The 20,554-nt window shown below is 40.1% G+C and overlaps 1 protein-coding gene across 2 annotated transcripts; it reads right to left on the bottom strand.

Annotated features, from left to right (window-relative positions):
* Window positions 1-3,232: 3,232 nt before the first annotated feature.
* On the bottom strand, window positions 3,233-19,867 carry fbxw11a (F-box and WD repeat domain containing 11a). Of its 2 annotated transcripts, XM_026193166.2 has the most exons (14): window positions 19,708-19,863; window positions 16,886-16,990; window positions 14,660-14,728; window positions 13,687-13,906; window positions 13,155-13,341; window positions 12,800-12,890; window positions 12,194-12,331; window positions 11,562-11,680; window positions 7,165-7,414; window positions 6,838-6,956; window positions 5,566-5,676; window positions 5,408-5,486; window positions 4,724-4,888; window positions 3,233-4,614 (listed from the first exon to the last, which is right to left on the bottom strand). In XM_026193166.2, the coding sequence occupies exons 1-13, from the start codon at window positions 19,744-19,746 to the stop codon at window positions 4,727-4,729; spliced, it is 1,689 nt and encodes a 562-aa protein (XP_026048951.1). In that variant the 5' UTR covers window positions 19,747-19,863; the 3' UTR covers window positions 3,233-4,614; window positions 4,724-4,726. The 2 variants fall into 2 exon arrangements, with proteins under 2 accessions (XP_026048951.1, XP_026048959.1); XM_026193174.2 differs by lacking the exon at window positions 16,886-16,990 and having other exon boundaries at window positions 19,708-19,867.
* Between the last annotated feature and the right edge of the window lie 687 nt (window positions 19,868-20,554).

Here is a 20,554-nt window from a genome sequence, read left to right as displayed (position 1 = left end):
TTCGAAAACCTATCACTTGGCAGCCTTTTTGTTTTAATTTAAAAATTAAATATCTAAGTAATTTATTTGGCCAAATATTAAAAGTTTTGTAAGTTCTAGCTACTGTAATACAATGGGTCGATAGCTTTCTGTGTTTTATATCATTTAGAACTTGTTTTTTCAGGTTCAGGCTCACCTCTACGTAGATTTGGTCTGCATTAAGGGTCCTCACATACAGATATTCTGAACAAGCAGACAAAAGATAAGCTAAATACAACACACTGAGAAAGATAAATTATAATAGAACTTATGCAGCATCATGTAGGATTGCAAAATTGTGACTTCTGAGTGGTAGCTGCTGGAATAAAGCTGTTTTTTGTTGTTCTACGCTTTGGCATTAGAAGCCTTTCTACAAGAGGAAGAGAAACTCACTATGCAAACTGGTTAAGTAACACCAGTACCTAGCTAACCGCTGTAACAGTCTAGGCCATATCTACAGATATCTGGGTTCAACTGTGGGTCACCAATCAGCCTCTGAGACAATTTAACAATTTGAGTAAGAGCTCTGTTCTTTACAGATGAATATTCTCACACACTCACACACACACACACACACACAAAATAACAGATTCATCACTGTTGGGTTTTCGGACTGATTGAAAAAACGAAATCTCAAGACATCACCTTTGATTGAAAAGCTTTCGAAGGCATTAGGTTTGAGTTCCATAAGCTATGATCAGGTCAATCCTTATGCTTGTTTTTTATGTAAGATGCCCTGCTTTTTGCAACCCTCAAGGGATTTGTGTGTCCTACCAGAATCAAACCAGCTATCTTTAATTTATTAGGCAAATGTGTAAACCACTAGTAAACGCAGGTTTAATCTCTTTTTTATGTTTGTGGGAGAATTCGTGATCTAATGCTGTAAATCTGAGACAAGCAGGGTTTGCAGTATTTAACTTAATATTTTAAGCATGCAGGAGATAAATATCACAGTAACAGTATCGAGTATTTTGATATAAACTTATAACTTACAACAACCAATTTTGTCCATTTGTATGAGGCTTACTTTTTGCATTTATAACAAGATACTGGCTGCAAATTAAAATTTGTTGATAGCACATTATTTTATTCATTTTTTTTGTTAAACTGTTAAAAAGTTTTGAAACGGTTTCTGAGCAAATACCACAGGAATGCTGAGTAATGGCAAAAACCTGCCTCTTTTTCACCAGCCAGGTTTGGGAGGTACTGTGAAGTTGAAATGGAAGTTGAAATACAGCAACAAAAATACATCGTCCAAACTAGAAGTTCTTTTACCAGCAGATGTCTAACAGAGTCAAGGTGCAGGGGACCTCGGCAGAACAGGTTCTCAAGTTTTCATAGTCAGTATGGGCTGAATTAGTCACTGTAGCTCAGACATTAAAATGCATGGAAAATACATCTCTAAGATTTACCAGCCTAACACAGGAACCATTTGAAAATACTTAAAAAAATACTGAGCATTAGTTGCTGTGCAAAAACCAGCAGTCACTTCCCCGCTGTAAAGCTTTGCAGTCAATTTCCATCATGGAGGATCAGACAACAAGCAGTAGTGAGATACAGTTTAATAGTTGCTTCTTTGCTCATCTTATCCCCCATCCCTCCCCTTCCTTCCCTATCCTAGCAGGAGGTCAGTGAAAAGATGTCACTGCCAAATGACCCAATCATGTCTGCAGACACAAACAGCTGACTCAGGGGGGGGGGGGGGGGGGGGGGAGGGTTGTACCAGAGGATTCCTGTTGCAAAGCAGCAGGAATCTGTGGGGGGGGGGGGGGGTTGTACAAGGAGGAGACAGTGAGGTGGGAGGGATAGGATAAAGACAAGTGAGTAGGGGGTGGTGGCGGTGGGGCGAGCTGTTCATTTTTGGAACGTTGCTCCAGTTCCACTCGGGAATGATGGAAATATTCCGCATAGCCAAACCCGGAGTGGAAGGTGTATGGTAATCATGTCGAGGAAGGAATGCCAAATATGTGCGTGAGAACGGAGCTGTGACCTGAGAGCTGCAGGAATTATGGGCCAAAATCCCACAGACCCAGAGGAAGCACACACACCCATATCCAACACATACACACATCATATATTAATGGTGCTCCACCAAGCACAAATCCATCCCACATAACTTATTCCCAGAATTTGAAACATTCTACTATACTGAACTAAACCCAGAAATGAAGAAAACCAACCCCCTCAGCAGGCCACCTCCCCTCCTTCTCTTCCTCCTAGAGAAAACACACTGCACAATAACAAATGTATTATAGATCTCAAATACACTACCCAGAGCTTTGCTAGAAGTCCTCCACTGTAAGCTTTTTAAAGTATACATCCCTCCTTCACAGTTAGTGTTTACAACAGTGGGCATGTGATCTGCTGTAACAGGTTGTTTAGACTCCAAACCTTGCTACCCAACAGTCACAGAGGCACAGACTCATAAACAGATCGGCCTGTAGGAGAAAGCTGAGTTTATACCCCCACCTGGTGGCTGCATTCAATACTTGAACAGTAGCAACAGGGAATACAACCTCACTAGCATGCATTCCTTTCTTTAAAAAAAAAAAAAAAAATCTATATCTTTCTTTCTCATAGTTGACTATTGAGGCCAAGATGCAAACTGGCTTCCGTTAAATTCAAACTCTCAGCCACTGGCACTCATTTTCTGAACGTCTTCATTAATCGGAGACTGAAATTGATGATCACTAGCAGGGAGAATTGATAATTTCCCCATGGATTTTATGTTAAACATTTTTGTACTCAAATTTTGTGCAGTACCTAATGTACATGTTCCGAACGAGGTGTGCGCTTATAATGCGTGCCATCCTTTTTAATTTTTTAAAATAATAGGAAAAAACCCCCAAAAAACACCATTTCTATTTAGAAAACGCAATAGGGCAAAAGATAAGTACCTATCAAAGGGCTATGTTCCATGTTGACAGACGGCATTTACATGCAGCATTCTTTCAGATTTGCGTGTACTCCAAACAATGTGTCTGCAAGCAATCTGATAGAATACATTAAGTGTCATTGTGTGTAAGGGTATTTTCGGTCCAACGGTTTTCTTGTAGGTAACAACAGCTACTTCCTTCCCATCTAGCCTGCTTACAATATACTTCAGATAAAGGCCTAATGAACTTTCAGTCAGATGGAGAGGCAGTGCAACACACACATACACCACACGTACCATCCACACAGACGAGAACAGATAGACAACTAGACACTCATCCATGTTACAGTTGGCTCAACACTCCACCACTGTCAAGTACTTTATTCACAATAAGGTCATTTTCTTCTTTAAAAAATCATTTTTAATATACAACACAATTTTTGACAAGACAACTCCGTTTACAGCTAAATTTGAGCTCTTGAATTCCAGCTTCTCTCATAACCAAAGCAAGCACGATGATGATGATGATGATGTAAGGAGAGAAAGATGGTGTGAAAGGGACAGATGGACAAGAGGTCAAGATTAGAAGAAAGAATGAGGAAGAAGACAGAGAAAGAGCAAGAGGGTGGGAAGAAAGGACTACGCTTAGTATGATTTTTTCTTTGTACTAAGAACCAAAAATACTCAAATAAAATTAGAAAATAACAGTAATAAAAAAACGAAGAGTTTAAGAAAAAAAAAAAAAAAAAAAAAAGAGCAGAGGTGTACCAGGATGCTGTATCCAAGGCACCCTCACATGCATGTCTGTGACGCTTCTGCTCCGTTCTGCCATTTCACAAGTCCACATACACACACACACTCTTGCAAACTTTGAGTGTGTATGTGCGCGCACCCCCATATTCCAAACGAGTGTGCATCTCTGGAGGTTGGGGAGAGGGAGCGTAGGAAGGGTGGGGTGGGTGGAGAGAAAGAGAGAGATAGGGAGACATAAGAGAGAGTGAAAGGGAGGAAGGGATGCAATCCCAAACACTTCTCCCTCCATCCCTCCTTCACTCCCTCCAGCTCCCATCCTTCCCTTCTTTCCTAGAGCTGAGTAAAGAGTCTCTGTCTCCCGCATCACAGCTCCGGTCATCCTCTGTCCAACTGTGCCACTGTGCGTGTACATATGTGTGTCTGTGTGTGCGCGCGCGCGTGTGTCTATGTAATATATATTTATAAATATATATCTATAAGCGATTCCATATCAGTGGAAACCAGTTTTGGCTGGGACTGAAAACTGAGGAGAAGCAGCTGCTTTAAGTTTGTATCAAGGGGACAAAAAAAAAAAAAAAAAAGGGGGGGGGGGGGGGGGGGGGCTTGTGACTTATATAGGGTCTAAGTTAATACTGTCATTAGTGTACTTTACAAAACATAAATTAGTAGTAGAAGGTGAGCTTCTTGGGAGCGCTGCATTGGTTTTGTAGTAGGGAATCCTCAACAGTGTTGACCTGTGTGTGTGTGTGTATATATATATATATGTCGCTTTACTGGGCAGGCAATGGGCACAAGCTTAGAGTCTGTCAGAACTGGCAGAGAGGAGGAGGTGGTGGGGTCTGAGTGGGAGATGGACAGAGAGATGACAAGGAGGAACGAGAAGAGATGGGCTCCTTTCCATGACGGATGCACCGATCAACCAATCAGCCCTGGGTTCCTCCAAGAAAGGGTACGGTTGATGGTGACACCTGGGAGAGAAAGCCAGAGTGTCACACAGGTGGGTCTGCACCACAAGGGTAAACACAGAATGCTGGATTTTTATAGAAAGGTTTTACAGTGCCAGGTGTCGCTAGGTACCTGCTATCTAGAAATATACGTGTAGGTACGTGAAGGAGACCGTCCCTCTGACTGGCCGTTGGTTGAGACGTTCAGGAAGTCCCATATCAGAATGGTGTCGTCGTGAGAACTGCTGATGATCTGAAACTCATCAAACTGCAGACGGAACACGCGACCAGAGTGCTCCTGAAAACACAACAAATTAGGAAATAATTTTTACATAATTAGCACACAGAGCTAGATTATTAAAAGAACTACTGTTCTCCATAAATTAAAGAGGCCCGACTAGAAGTTCAAGCAATGGGTTTTCCACCAGAGTCACACAGTTAATTTGTAATGAATCATCCATGCCCAGTGCCACACACACACACACACACACACACACACACACACACACACACACACACACACACAATAAAGAGCAATAAGATTTAGTGGAGAGTATTTTCAAGAGCATTCATAATGTTTTTTGTTTGTTTTAGGTGAATGTACAAACTAATATCTGGATGGTGACTACGTTGAATATCAACAAATATGCACATTAAATGTAGTGACATTTACTGGTAGTTAAAATTATCCAAATTAAAAATTTCCTTGTATTTTTAGTATAAAAAAGGCAAACATCTACATTTTTCCCCTCCCCCAGAGGTGCTGCACTCACATCATTAGTCAGACACTTGGGGATGCTAAATCGCTGTTACTCACCACTAGAGTGCGCAGACATAATGTGCTGGCTGGGGCTCGTGGGTCCAGGGCTGCCTGCAGGTCCCATACCTTAATTTTGCTGCACGGTACATCAAAATGTCACAAAACAAACCCAAAACAAAAGTCTGTGCACAAAACGGTGTATTTACATGACTTACCCGTCGTAGGCGCCGCTGACAATCCTTTTGTTGTCAAAGCGAATGCAGCGCACCAACTCCTCGTGACCTTCCAACACTCGTAAGCATGCCCCGCACTCTATGTCCCATAACCTGCAGAAAGAGAAGCCTTTGTAAACAAACACCAAGATCCAGACCCTGCAGTTTTTACACAGCAATCATTCCAAACACTGACAAGTCAAACTGGGACTTTTAAACTTTCAGCTCACTTGTTGAGAGAAAAAGAAATTGCTAATGCTTGTAAATAAAGTGTTCATGTTAAATTCAGCTAAAATATTACAACCTTTGAAACTGACAGACTTCAAACAGACAACTAACAGTTGTGCATAACTCCTTATGTTTAAGTCAGTCACGAAGCCACAATCTAGTTGCCAAATAAAGTGACTGCTAAGACCAAAGACTCAATATTTATCCATTTGCCCTAACGTGTTTGCTGATTGTGTATTATGCTGATGCAATCACAATTCCTTTCGCTGTGCCTTCACATAAAAATCTCACCTGTGAAAACTGCAAGTTAAGAAATAGAAATGCAACACATTATTGACATTGAGCTTTGGAACCAAATTCTACTGTACATCAAAAATCCATCAAAATAACAGAACAAAGCTTCAAAGATTTTTCAACTGCAATCAGTTTGTAGTACTGCAGGGATTCAAATAAGACACAGCGACTAGGACTGAGCTGTTAGGTGACAGATTGCAGGTAAGAGTCAGGTGATTGGGGGCACATCTCCAAGAGGTACCTAAGATTTCCACTTATGTACACCACAAAAATAATAATGCTGATGGCTGCTCACAGAATGACGCCACACCTAAGTATTTAACAAATATGTCTGTTGCCAAAACTGAGCATAAACAAGCCAACTCTGGGATCTTCATTATACTGGCTGCCCTCTACACTCATGCTGTCATTTGATGGTGAATACAAATAAAAGAAGATGTAAACATAACTGAACAAACATATCAAAAATTCTTTTTTGCATACTCAATCATAAACTCAGCTACTGTAATCTTGCCCCATCAGGAGACTGAACACGTTAGCCAGACATTTAATTTATGTAAGAGGTGTTTAATGGTGAAACATTGACAGGTATTCTACATAATCCCAAATTACTTTGCTTCTTTGCTTGCCTGTATTACTTAGCATGACTTTATCTGCTAACAAAGGCCGTGGTTTAAACTGACTACCGGATTTTAAATTAGAGGACATATGTTTGCTAGTTTAGCCATGAATTTCACACACACACACACATACCGAATTGTGTTGTCAGATGAGCCACTAACCACCAAACGATCTCTGTATTGTAGACAGGCAATTCCCCGCTTGTGACCATTTAGAGTACGAACAAACTCACAGGTGCTGGTGCTCCATACCTACACAGGGGGACAACACAAAGTTTACAATATTTAAGGAAAATTTTAGTCGGAGGGTTTTTAAATCATGTACATCTGTTCTACTGATAAATAAAACTAAAACTCTGACATCAAATTAATCCAAATTTTATCAGATGGATAATATTTCTGTAAAAGAAAAAGAAAGATGAAATGATTTGTAAAGGAACATTTCTCTAACTGTCGTCACCTTAATAGTGCGGTCCCCTGAGGCAGACACAATGTATTTGTCGTCAAAGTCAACCACATTGACGGCAGCCCGATGTCCCACCAGGACGCGGCGTAGACTGATGTCAGTAGGCGAGGCCATATCCCAGACTGCAATTGAACGGTCCTTGGAGCAGGTGACCATCAACCCATTTGCAAAACGCAGATGAAGAACTGCCTCATTGTGGTGGATCAGTGTGTTCAGCACCTCACCCGTCGTTACCTCCCACACCCTGTAGAGTGGAGGGAGACGTCAGCAGGGTCGAATGTTAAAGGCAAAGGTGACAGAAAGAGGAAGAAAACAGAACATGGCAAGAAGGAAAAACAGACATGTCAAGGGACGGGGTGTAAAAACAAAGAAAGAAGAAATGACACAGTGGAAAATGATTGAAGGAAAGAAAAATGAGATGGGGGCAACAGGAAGAGAGGTCAAAAAGGAGATGGAAAGGACATGGAAGAAAAACAAAGGAAAATGAAAAACAATAGAGACACACGAGATTTTAGGTTTTTTTTCTAGATTTGTAATAGAGAGTATTTCACACTTCAGACATGTACATACAGTGAGCTGTACTAAGGCGCCAAGAGTCAAACGCACAACACTCTGGAAAAGCTGACAACCAATCCCACAAACAAAGTGCCTGTCAAACTGTTGCTAAGGAAGTGAAGTCACATTTTCCTTGGATACTGCCCAGTGAGTACGCCTGAAGTGTGAAGTAATAAGAGAAATAATGTTGAGCTTCTGTGTGCAGTAGCCAAGCAAGTGTCAACCTATACACAACAAGCCAAGACGTTCAATATCTGCAATGAAATGCATCCAACTATCTCCAATAAAAACAGTAAAACGAATTTATTTTGATAGGATATATGCTAAAGTTTTTATATTCAATTTCTTAGATGCACAACACCAGCTGTAGTCATGACCGGCTGTGAAACAAGCACACATTAGGATCCTCAATACATGCAGAAAGTATTTTGAGCATTCTAAGCTTTTACAAGACGGATGGGATGCTGTTAGAAAAGCACATTTACCAAACATATTACTAAATGATGTCAAATTAACATAAAAAAAAGAAAAAATACATAAGACTACTAAAAATCTCCAGGAGCTCTCATTTTCTCTTGCAGTCCAAAGACATGCAAGTTATGTTAGCTGGGAATATTAACCTGGCTGTAAGTGTGGACATGAGACAAGGATTTCAAGCTCATAGCATAAACTGCTGCTGTGTAGATGGGAGAACAGTGTAAAGGATTCTGAGTGGTTGCTTTTTCTTTCTAATCCAATTGGAGCTCTTTGCTGGAAAAAAGTCCAGGTTCTAGGTCATGTTCTTACACTGAATTTTATGTTTTACTTTGGATGCATCAGTAACCAATCTAAGAGATCTAAAAGAAAATGCAGACAAAAAACAAAACAAAAACAAACAAACAAAAAACAAAACAAACAAACCCTGTACCACATAGGATCTATCGCACATGTGTCAAAGTCAAGGCCCACGGGCCACATCTGGCCCGGCGTACATTTATATCCGGCCCGCGAGATTATTTTATATAGATGTACTATGTACCATGTTATGCATGGCCCGGCGATATGAGGCGCTAATAATATACAAACTACAGATCCCATAATGCAGCGCTGCAGCCTCCTTGCTGAACGCTAGGCTAACTGGGAACATTCCCGCGTCAATCAAGTCCAACTTCTGTTACTGCGAAGCTAGCCGCTCACAATGGTGGAGAGAAAAGTTGATTCTGAAAGCAGAGCCTTTCAGCACCAGTGGGTGACTGAATATGTGTTTACAGACATTGCTGGTAAACCCATGTGTCTTATTAGTGGAACTAATGTGGCTGTAATTAAGGAATTTAATTTAAGACTGCACTACGAGACAAAACGTCAGGATAAGCTGAAAAACCTAAATGCAGAAACTACAGAAAGTAGAAGAGCTAAAGAAGAATCTGACATTTCAGCAGACATTTTTCACCAGAGCAAAATCGCAAAGTGAAGCTGTTGTGAAAGCAAGTTTTATTGTAGCAGATGAGCCAAATCAGCCTGCATGATGAAGGTGTGTGACGTCTTGTGTCCAGACAAAACGCAGATTTTGGCAAATGTGAGCCCGAGGAGAAATACAATTGCTGATCGGGTTTGTGAGATGGCCACTGATTTAACTCATTCACTGCCATTGACGTCTATAGACGTCAATTGAAAAACTTACGTTGACTGCCTTGACGTCTATAGACGTCAATTACGTTTTTCAATGGGAGGGGCTAGAATACAACCTCGGGCAGCTTGTCAGTGAAAACTGAAGCCCACCAGCAGTAAAAGTAGACCTGCAAGGAGGTGCAGGGTTTGCGCACGTAAGGGATTGCGCAGTGAGACAAAAATGTGGTGCAAGTCTTGTTGTGTGCCCTTGCATCCTGGAAAGTGTTATAATGATTACCACACAAAAGTGAATTATTCATTGTGAATAAATGTTTCACTATGTACATTTTATTTTTCCATATATTTGTAAATAAATTGTTTTGATAAAACAAAACCTTTCTCAGTGTTATTTCTGTTTTATAGAAGTGAAAAACTATTTTATATGTTAGAGGTGTCACAAAGCAAGAAATATTAGTGTCAAAGGCACTTTTCTGCTTGAAATGTATTTTTCACAAAAAGCTCGTTTTCTCCCTTTTTTTGGTCAAAACAGGCATTTTTGGTGGAACCCACCTCTCCTCTACAGCTGATTACTAAAGAATGGAAAATGGTAGAAACAAGCTTTTTTTTTTGGATGAAAGAAGAGAGTCTATTCTTCATTTTGGTAGGTTCAGCGTTTATATGATCATAACACACAGTTTTCTGTGGCTCTTCATAAATGAGTAAAAATGCTCAAAAACCCTGGCAGTGGGGAGTTACCTGATTTGAAAATGGCTGGCAGTGAATGAGTTAAGAACACAGTTGTGTGAAAGAAGCAAAAACTTCATTGCATACTCTCTTGCTATGGATGAGAGTATAGACATGCATTGCACAGCTGACCATCTTCATCCATGGAGAGGAAATATTGAACATTAAATCGATGCACGGGACAACGACAGGAAAAGCCTTTTTTTTTTTTTTTTTTTTTAAACGTATATCAAAGTGTAACCGACATGAAACTGCCCTGGGACAAACTTGTTGGACTTACAACAGATGGAGCGCCGGTGTTGTGCGGTGAAAAAAAGCGGACTAGTCGGCAGGATGCGAGTAAAGATGCAAGAGGAGAAATGTACTGGTGAGTTAACAGCATATCACTGCATCATACACCAGGAAACGTTGTGTGGTAAAGTCCTAAAAATGGAGCATGTAATGATCACCGTAACACAATCGTGGGATGTGTGGGAAATAGATTCAGAGTTTGCCGACATTCCTTATCATACAGAGGTCCATTGGCTGAGTTGGGGAAAAGTTCTCAATAGAGTTTTTGAGCTCAGCAAGGAAATCTGTCAGTTCATGGACATGGCATGTATGATGCAGTGAAGGCATTTCAAGTGAAGCTGTCACAAATGCACTAGTGCAACCTGCCTCACTTTCCCTGTTGCAAAGTAATGTTGAACCAAGTCAGCGCACTTTGCTGAACTGCACCTGTGCAGATTCAGATGGAGCTGCAGTGTAATGATACACTCAAGGCAAAGTACGACAATGAATGGCCCGCACAGTTTATTAGTTCCATTCCTGAAGCAATGTCCCAGCTCCGTCTACATGCGGCTCCAACCTTGTGTATGCTTTCATTTATTTTTTCTGGGGTTTCTGGCAGCATGTTCATATTTCTAACTTGCATAATTTTGACAGGATATATTTTTATGAAGAGCAAAATATTTAAAGTTAAAGTTCATTTTTTTAAGTTTATTTAATCTGGAATAATATTCCTGTCTGTTTTTATTCATATTTATTTTTAAAATACATTGTTTTAGTGTGTTCAATAAATCTTTATCTTGTTTGGCCAGCGACCTAAAGTGTGCCTTGAGTTTTGGCCCCCTGTGCAATTGAGTTTGACAGCCCTGTCCTATGGCTTTAAACCAACTTCCAATTATCTACATAGATATCCATGCCATGGGATTGTAAAAAAAGAAAAAAGAAAAAAGAAAAAAAAAGGTTTATAAAAAAAAGAAGAAGGTTATTTTCAGATATTTGCCTGCCTTTTGAGACCGTTTTTAAAATGTTAAAGTTATGAGTGTTGAAACTGAAACTGTAGCACAAGCAGAAGTAAATATAGAGATACGATGTATTCATACTGAGTGGTATCCTCTGCTTTATTCAGACTTCCACAACTTTCTCTTCAGTAACTTGAACCATTTGTTCAGCTTGCTGACATAGCTTTGACCTACTCCAAAAAACACCCTGTGTTATTTCTGGAAAAAGATGCGCTGTACCTGACAGTTGAGTCAGAAGACCCGGTCACAATGACTCTCTCATCATACTGGAGACACAATACTGAGCCTGTGTGACCGGTCAGTATCTTCAGACACTCCAGAGTCTGTTTATCCCAGATCTAAAAGGAGCACAAAAAAACAAAAACAAAAAAACAAAACAAAAAAAAAAAATGGAAGATATGAGTGAAGCACAGGAAGATTTAGACAAAGAAAGAATTTTTTTTTTTTTTTTAAAAGAATGCAGATTTGGGTCATGCTAAGAATGGCCCAGTCTCACAGCAGCATTCATGCCCCATTTCCCTACTGCTGCACTGATGTGCATAAGAGCCATTCAGCTGTTCCCTTGCTGTGCGTCAGCCTCCTACATAACAATAAGATGACAAATCTGCTCTTCTCCTCCCCTATCCACCCCTTCTCTTCATCCTCATCTTCTTGCAGGCCCCTCACAGGCAGACAGATAAGTGGAACACACAGCATGCCTGGAGTTGAGACTTTCTTTCCTATAATTCACTTGTTCTCTGTCTCACTCTGCTGGTCCAGACCAACACCACACACAGTAAGATGGTAAGCCATAAAGAGAAAAAAAAAAACACAAGAATAATATGTTTTATTTATAACCAAGTCTCGGTTACCTTGATTGAATTGTCCCTAAGGCCACTGATGATCTTGTCGTCATCGTACTGGAGACAATAAACCCCTTTACTGTTTTCTGAGCGACACTGAATCCTCTGCAAGTTGTGTCTGCCACATCGCCAATTAGCCTCAATAGTCTAGATGGAAAGAGAAACAAAGAGGTCTGTAACAGATGCAACATCTACCACGCTACAAAATGGTTTCAGCATTATTGTGATGATAATTTAACACGAAAACAATAAATCATCTTTTCATTTATTACTCATAATCAAGAAGTATTTGTACAAGTGTAGCAAAATGTGAACGTGAAAATAAAACTTTAGACATTAATCATTCGAGGATAATTACATTCACATTGCTCTTTGCTGAATCCAAAATAATAATCCATGTAAAGCTCAGTAACTAATTGTTATTTTCAAACTTATACAGTTATGCCTATAAATGGTTTGCTTACTTAAGTCCATTTTCTTAAAATCATGATGACAAATAATATCTGGTGCAATAATACAAACTGATAACAAAAAAAAAAAAAAAAAAAAAAAAAAAAAAAAATCGAAGGTCACAAAAATAATGAGAATGTAATCACGTTAGGCGTTATGACTTACCTCTATATCTTGAATGATCTTGGGATAGAGGGAGTGATAGTAGGAGTTGGGTGGGATTTCTGAGGTGCGGTTCTTGAACAGATATTTCTCCCTGGGGGGGAAGAGAGAGAGAGAGAGAGAGAGAGAGAGAATGACACTCTCCTTTGTGCACTGGGAATTTCTGCATGTGAAGCACACACTAAAGCCCAACCAAGGATAACCTTTCCACTTTATCCTCAGGCTTTCCTGTATGTAAAATTAACCTTTTACATTTTTTTTTACCCATATTTTAAACAGATTTCTTTCAATACACATTACAATATCATTTTCATTTTCTTATTAACCTGCATCTGGGAGTGCCTGCATTCGGTCTTACCACTGGTGTCTCTCGGACAGGCCTTTCCAGAGCGGATCAGTTCGGACCATGCGTTCAATGAGCTTCTTCCACAGCATACCCTCAGAGATGACCCTCTGCCACTCCTTACATACCAGCTCTGCTGCACACAGCGAGCGTGCATCCAGGAAAGACAGGATGTTCTCCGCTATGTGATCCAAGCCTTGGGCTAGACAGAGGGGGAAAAGAGATGACCAAGTGCAAGCAGTGACATTACCTCACCTCGTTAGTTTATCTGTCCCCAGAGCTCATTTATTCTGAATTGTTCAAAGACAATCAATAAATCAAGTTGCGTTTATTCCTTTAAAATGCTTCTAAAAGGTTAAAAAGGGTTTTATGTTTCTGTTTACCTTTTAAAATAAAAAAAATAAAATTTATACACACATATATACACACAGTTGGGTGGTCAAAGACTTTTTGACCACCCAACTTTGTTGAGCTACGATGCCGTTAGGGAAGATGCACGTCATGCAAAACCTGTGGGTAACAAACATCCACCAATCTCTGTTGGTACCTGGCAGCGCAGTAATGAAATCCCTCTGCAGCATTGGTTTGAGGTAGGAATTGATGTGGCCGTGCTGGTAGTGGCACATACGGGAAATCAGGCGCTCAACAAACTCCACCTGCTCGGCCTCCGACCACTGGTCAAACAGGGCGATGCAATGCTCCTTCTCCTTCTCATAGTTCCCCTCTGACGGGCGTTTACGAGATCCCACAACAGGACCGTTACTAAGCTGTAAATATCAGGAGCACATGAAGATTAAATGTCTAGTTGTGTTAGACTGAGAAGATGTTGATAAATAGTCACATAATGCAAATCCAGTCAGTTAAATCTTTCAGGCTCCTGCTGTGACACAGGAAATCATTTCAACTGTATACCAAACTTTGAGCAGCAGCTCATTTTTGTATGAAGAGAAAATGCTGACTGGGAGTGTCACCTGTGGATTGGTGAACTTACTTGAAGTTCTTCAGTGCATAGTTTCCCAGCTAACACCATGGCATTAAAAAAAATTTGAACTCAAATGTAGTTTTTCAAGTAATGCAATCTAATGTTACTAAATGATTTTATTTTTCCCGTCTAGAAAGCTTTCTAAATAAAAATAAATACATTGAGGCAAAAAAGGTGGGGGAGACACCGAAGCTCAAAGTTGCTGTGCTTATTGAAGCCCATGTATAGGTGTGAATGAAGGGGATTAATGCTGCTCAAAGTTCAAAATAAATTTTTACTGCCACGCAATAAAGCTCCAGACACACAGTAGAGAGAAAGAGAGAGAGACTGATTAGTGGTGTTTTCATTTGAACTGCAGCAGGAGACAACAAAACCTTTCATGTAAATATCAAAGGTTACTGTATTTTAAGAATCCAAAAAGGTCCAAATCGTAATAGTTTTAAAGTCAGCTGAAGCTTTAACAAAAGTTAAAACAATTCTTAAATAATAAACCATACCAATGTTGTATGTACATTTGAAATAGTGTAATAAAGCACACCTTGAGAACTGTATTCTTCTTTGGCGACAGATCGTCCACAAGGTTCTGTGACTCCATCCCTGATGTGTTCTGTGGATAAAGAACAAAACAAAGACGTGCCCCAGGTTAGCGTTTCATTCTCACTCAGTCTGTGTTTAAAGGCACTTTCAGAGCTGGGACAGCAGTGTGGATAGCGTTTGGCGCAAGAATGCAACAAACACAGCCAAGGAGGGGGTAACCATCAAGTTTCTGAGACGTGCCCGCACAAACAGCCTTGCGCGCACGCACACACGCACGCGCGCGCGCACACACACACACACACACACACACGCACGCGCGCGCACACACACACACACAAAGTGAGGAAAGAAAAGAAAATAAGAAAAGAGAAAAAGCGCTGCAACAAAGAATCTATCCTCTTGCTTGTCTGTGATGTGGGTCAAATAGTCTGGACAGGAAATTAAAAGGCAAAATCTTGGGTATGTCACTGGCACTCAGCTCAGGTATAACTGTAATAAAAGAGATATTGGTCTTTGAGAAACAAATGATAGAAAGAAAATAAGATTAAGCTATTTCTAGCATCCTTTGTAAATTGACTGCAAACATGCTATAGAAACTTTAATACTAACATTGTTATCCACAGCTCATGTACTGACATGTTCTGTACATTCAACTAAAACTATTAGACTCCTTAGAGTATGTATATTTGTTTGGAAGCCAAAGGCAGACAGCAATTGTTATTCCTAATTAGACCCATCCAGCAAAAATCACAGACCAACTGTACTCTTGGGGGCTCCTGGTTTATCATTTAGAGTTGTTAAAAATACGAACTGCTGATGTTATGAGGCTTGTTTCTACTCTGTAAGATTAACAGTTTAATAAAAAAATTAAAAAATAAATTAAAAAAAAAAAAAAAAAAAGCATATTCCTGAGCTAACAGGCCTTCACAACAAACTGTACACTCAGCAAAAATAAAAAAGCAAAAACCATCTAAATCATATCTACATTTGAAACACACCAATTCATCGATGTAATTTATAGGTTTACTGCTATACTTAATGTTTACATTTTTGTATCCCCAGGTTCCCAAACAGGAAGAGGTTTACCTCAGAGAGGGTCAGAGCTATTGTATACATGTGTGGGTGATGAATGACCCATAGGTATCATCTGAAAACAGTAATGTCAGGGGGGTAAAACAAATCTACAGTGTGTACCTGTTGGTCCATACATTATAAAAGCCCATCTGTTAAAGCTTTTTTCAGGAGCTGAAAAGTTTTCTTTGCAGTATAAACAAGCTCTATCCTGAAAGCTGCTTGCACGGTCATGTAGACACTGTTGTTTATTTTACTTTTTTTATACTTCAAGTGTGAGCTGTTGCAAGTTTGCTCAGTGCAGATAACCATCTTTTGGTGATGCTGCTACAGGAAGAGCTTGAGCAAAATCAACAGAACTGAGTGGCTGCAATCAGTACAACCACACAAACAAAAAGATCCAAATACCAAGACTTTGTACTTGGATTTTTTTCAAGTTCCAAGTCAAATGGGATAAGAAGCCATAATGGTCTTCTCAATTACCAAAGCAGACAGGATAAGAAGCGATGGTGGTCTTACTAGTGTTAATGATCATGCATAGAAGAAAAGAAAAAGCAAAAAGAAATAAAATTCACACACACAAAAAAGACATCAGGTTTAGCTAGGCAGGCAAGCAAGCAAACATGTAGCCTCTCAGAGCTTGAAGGAGGACCCCCACCTCGTCCCTCACACCTCCAGGTAGAAGGAGAGAAAACAATACTCCTCAGTGCATGGTTATTCTCTGGTACCCTTGCATCCCTTCTCTTACCATACCAAAGTACTGAGGAAATAGTTTACTATTCAAACTTGGCATATCCAGATTATTTAATTTTTTTGGTTAAACAAGACAAAGCACTGGCAACTTTATCGTTTTCACTGTTCTGTTTCAAAAGATCTGAAAGTAGTATGTTATACTTTGTATAAATAAAATTACTTTTAAGCAGAGTGTTTGAGGAGGCACCAAAGAAGAACCCAAGAGCAGAGTGCTTCGAACAGGGAGGACAGGACAACGGAAGGTGAGGAGGTAGGAGGGTGAGGGGGTGAGTGGGTGCTGTGTGCACCAAGGTGGTATGAGGAGTTGTGTGGGGTGGGCAAAGAAAAAGTAAAGGGTGAGGAGATGGCAAGGGAGGAGGGGAAAGGAGGAGGAGCAGCAGAATTAAGAGGAGAGAGGCAGAACCTGGTTGTGAGCCCGGGTGGAGGGGATGCTCTGCAGGCACCTGAGTGCACACAAACTCTCAGCCACCGAGGAGCAGCCCAGCCAGAGAGAGCGAGGCACAGAGCACTGTGTGAAAGAGAGAGAGGAAGGGAGGAGGAGAACGAAGTGGACAGGGTGAGGGAGGAAGAGAAAGGGAAGAGCAAGAGAGACGTGGGAAGTAAAGGAGGGGGGGGGGATGTTGGGAAGTGGAAACCAAAAAGGGTGAGTGAATAGATGGATCAATGAATGGATAGATGGATGGAAGTGGTGGGGAGTGAGAAGCAGGACAAGTGAAGTGTAAATGTGTGTAACGGGACAAAAAGAATGGATAAATAAATACGGTTTGGTTTGAAATTGAGAGGACGTGAGCGTGTAACCATCAAAGGTGGAGAGAGAGGAGGAAGAGAGGTGGGGGATAGTGAGGGGGAAAAACCAGTATTAGAGCTACACACATTGGCACGGTGAGCGCAGGAACACACACCCCGTCACACACAGATACAGACTGATAAACATACACACGGAAGCATTATTAGACATGAACTGGGTGGGGATAGGTAGAGGAGAGGGAGGGGCAATGGTATTAATCGTCAATTAATGTCACTCTCGCTTTGACATGAGCCCCACCCACTGTTCTGCCATCCCCACTCTCATGAGAGGTTAGTGAATAACACTGGGACAAATAAATAAATTAAATTAAACACATGAACACAACCCAGACAAAATTCTCAATTTTCTGTGTAGGTAAACAATTTATGCTCCACTTTGTCTTATTCTTTAGTGTAATTTAATGACTTTAGTCACATGTTAAGCTTTTTTTTCCTTGGTCAAGAAAATTATGACCAAGCGTTGAATTGAAAACCATGGGCATAAATAGCCATAGATGATAAATAGCTTTTATCACTAGACACATATTCTAAGGCTGTTCAAGCACTTAAATTCAGTTTTAAGTTTTACCATTTACTTCAACTAAAAGGCCAAATTACTACTCAAATCATACAAAAAGGTCACTTTATCTACCCACATTGCAATTTAAACCTCCAATTTTTCCAGATAAACTTTTAAGCCCCTTTGTGATGTATGGTGAGATTACCAATTTAAGACAACTTGCTCTTAATTACTGAGGAATGATTTAGGTCATTGATAGATGTTGTACCAAAAAGTGATTATTTGTCAAAGGAAAAAAAAAATATTGCGGATTCTCAAACTGTTGTGAATGGCGTGTTAAAATATAGTTTATCATTCATGAAATATTTTTGACATCAATTTTGTGATTTTTATCCCTCCTTTAAAAAGTCTAATTGAGATTAACAGCATGTTTTTAAGACATCTGGATAAGAAAGCAACAGATATTACAACAAACAACATACCAGCTCTAGAAATGTTTTAAGTGGAAAAAAAGAACTGGCTTGACTATATTTAGAAAGAAGAGCAGGTACAATACTGTAGAGTTATATACTTACAATACACATAATTTCTTTATTTTATAATAGCCCCTTCGTAAATCTTATTGATTACATTTAGCAAGTATATTAGACATAAAAACGAATGCAAACATCTGGGGAATCACTATTTGGCAGACAGCGGCTATAGACACCTGTAATGCTTAAGCAAATGACTCTTTAGTACAAGTACATATTAGGTGCTCTTTTACGAAACTTTTTTTCCAATTTAACAGGACTACATCTTATTATCTACTACGGAATATAAGACATTATTTACTAGGCCCGGCTTTCAACCTTTAATTTGTACAGTACCACTGTATTTCTTGCACAAACCGATAGATCTTCCAAACACGTGTAAACTGAAATTCTTTTAAAGGTCAGTTTCGCTGACATAACAAATCAGATCCTCGTATTAATTGACGTCTTCCTTACGACCACTTTGACCCCACAGAGTAAATGTTAGCGGCTGGTAGGCTACAGTTAGCCTAGCTGGCTAGTTTATCGAGGCAGAAAATCAATATACAATAAACCCAATAGTTTTTGGCAAAATTTAATTGACTAAAAATGAAAATAATACCGTCGTCTTAATTTATGTTTGTGGCTACAAAAATAGTTTTTCTAGACATAGTCAGCAGTTTGTTTTTAAATGTAGAAGTTGGTGTCAAGCAGCGTATTTAGCAAGCTTGCTATTAAGCTAATTGCTAATGCTCGCTAGTGGAGGTAACGCTGTGTGAATGAAAAAGCAATACACTTCCTTCTACGCACTTTAAAAAAATATAAACACACAAGCAACGCATTGTTATGATTTTATCTATGTTCACATAAAGTATAAAAATGTGACTGACACATCATTTATCGAGTAAGTCGTCTTACCCTAAAACTACATGATATAACATCGCGTTGCCCGTAAATTTACGTACTTCACGACATTCTAGTCAGTGTTAGCATGGCGGCTAGCTAAGAATCAGGCAGGGCCCAGTTAAAGTGGCGCAGCGTCACCGCAGTAAACGCTACCCCAAGAATTCTCGTCTGCCTTCGACCGACGATTGCACATCAACCTCTTAATTTTTCCCATTATGTACAAACTGTACCCAAACCAACACAGGTTTTAAATTTATCAGAGAGAGATGTCTAAGACTTGTTAATCAATCCAACCAGTATGCGGAGCATTCGTAGCAAAATGTATCGATAATTTCAGGCCCTCCCTCTGATTTCTGGTTCCCCCTCCTTTTTCCTCCACCTCTCCCGACAAGTCGCTTCAGCCCGTTCCTGGCGTCGAATCGAGCCTCGGCGATTTCCTCAATAAAACACTGACAGCGATCAATTCGGTTGTTCATAATGCCGTATAGAAAAAGATCTTACCACCAGTTCCACCGTTTTGTCCTCCATCTCCTGCTCCATGTTGACGATCCCCCCCGAAACTCGCTATGAAAATGGAAACCCAGCCCTGCGTCGGCGGCCCGCAAATTCAGAGACGTCATCCACTTCGCTCAGCCACACAGCTTTGGTAGGGCAGTGTCAAAAAGGTGGGTGGGGGATGGTAACGCCCATGGACTTTAATAACACGCCGATTGGATAGATTTTGGCTAAGTGGGCGTGGTTTCGCCTCTTTGCCTTTTATTGATTGGCCTGCCGTGCTACCAAGGCTTCCCCGGTGACTCCCCCAAACAAAAAGGCAAACTGATGAAGATGCTGTTGCTATCCTGAAGAGGAATACACCAAGGCAAAATCAATCATCCGCATAGCTTTTCTCTGAGATGCTGCAGGATGTTGGCTATTTTAAATATGTGGCATGACAGAAACAGATACTTTATGACGCTTAATTTAAAGTTCTCAAATACACACTTTAGCAAACTCAGGATTATGCATGGGTAAAACAAATTCAACGAAGTAGTGACAGATAATCAAAACTGGTAACAAGAACAACTAACAACCAGAAACCAGTTCAATAGATGAATTAACATTGCAGCTTAAAACCTGAAACTCCATCAATACAGACGCAGGAAAGCCTGGTCCAGATTTTTTGTTTCGTCTTTTAAGCCGAGCAATCCAGACAAGGCAATAAACCAGGATCTTTGGGATAACTTCACCTTAGCTGAACTGTTGTTGCTTTCCTGCGAATTGTATGGGTTTGAATTACTCACATCCCCAACCCTCCGGTCTATTACGCCATCATTGGTTTAATACCATAATAAGCAGGTCAGTTTGT

This window comes from Astatotilapia calliptera, chromosome 2, assembly GCF_964374335.1.
Source record: "Astatotilapia calliptera chromosome 2, fAstCal68.1, whole genome shotgun sequence".
Classification (NCBI taxonomy): domain Eukaryota; kingdom Metazoa; phylum Chordata; class Actinopteri; order Cichliformes; family Cichlidae; genus Astatotilapia; species Astatotilapia calliptera.
This window is presented reverse-complemented; position numbering and strand designations above follow the sequence as displayed.

Bases quoted from the DNA above. Each gene is read 5' to 3' on its own strand.
- fbxw11a (XM_026193166.2), bottom strand. From the start codon at position 19,746: ATGGAGCAGGAGATGGAGGACAAAACGGTGGAACTGGTG. The intron at 5,677-6,837 runs GTATGTGTGTGT...CTCTTTCTGCAG, and splicing joins TCATCTGACAACACAATTCG to GTTATGGGACATAGAGTGCG. The intron at 5,487-5,565 runs GTAAGTCATGTA...TGTACCGTGCAG, and splicing joins GTCAGCGGCGCCTACGACGG to CAAAATTAAGGTATGGGACC.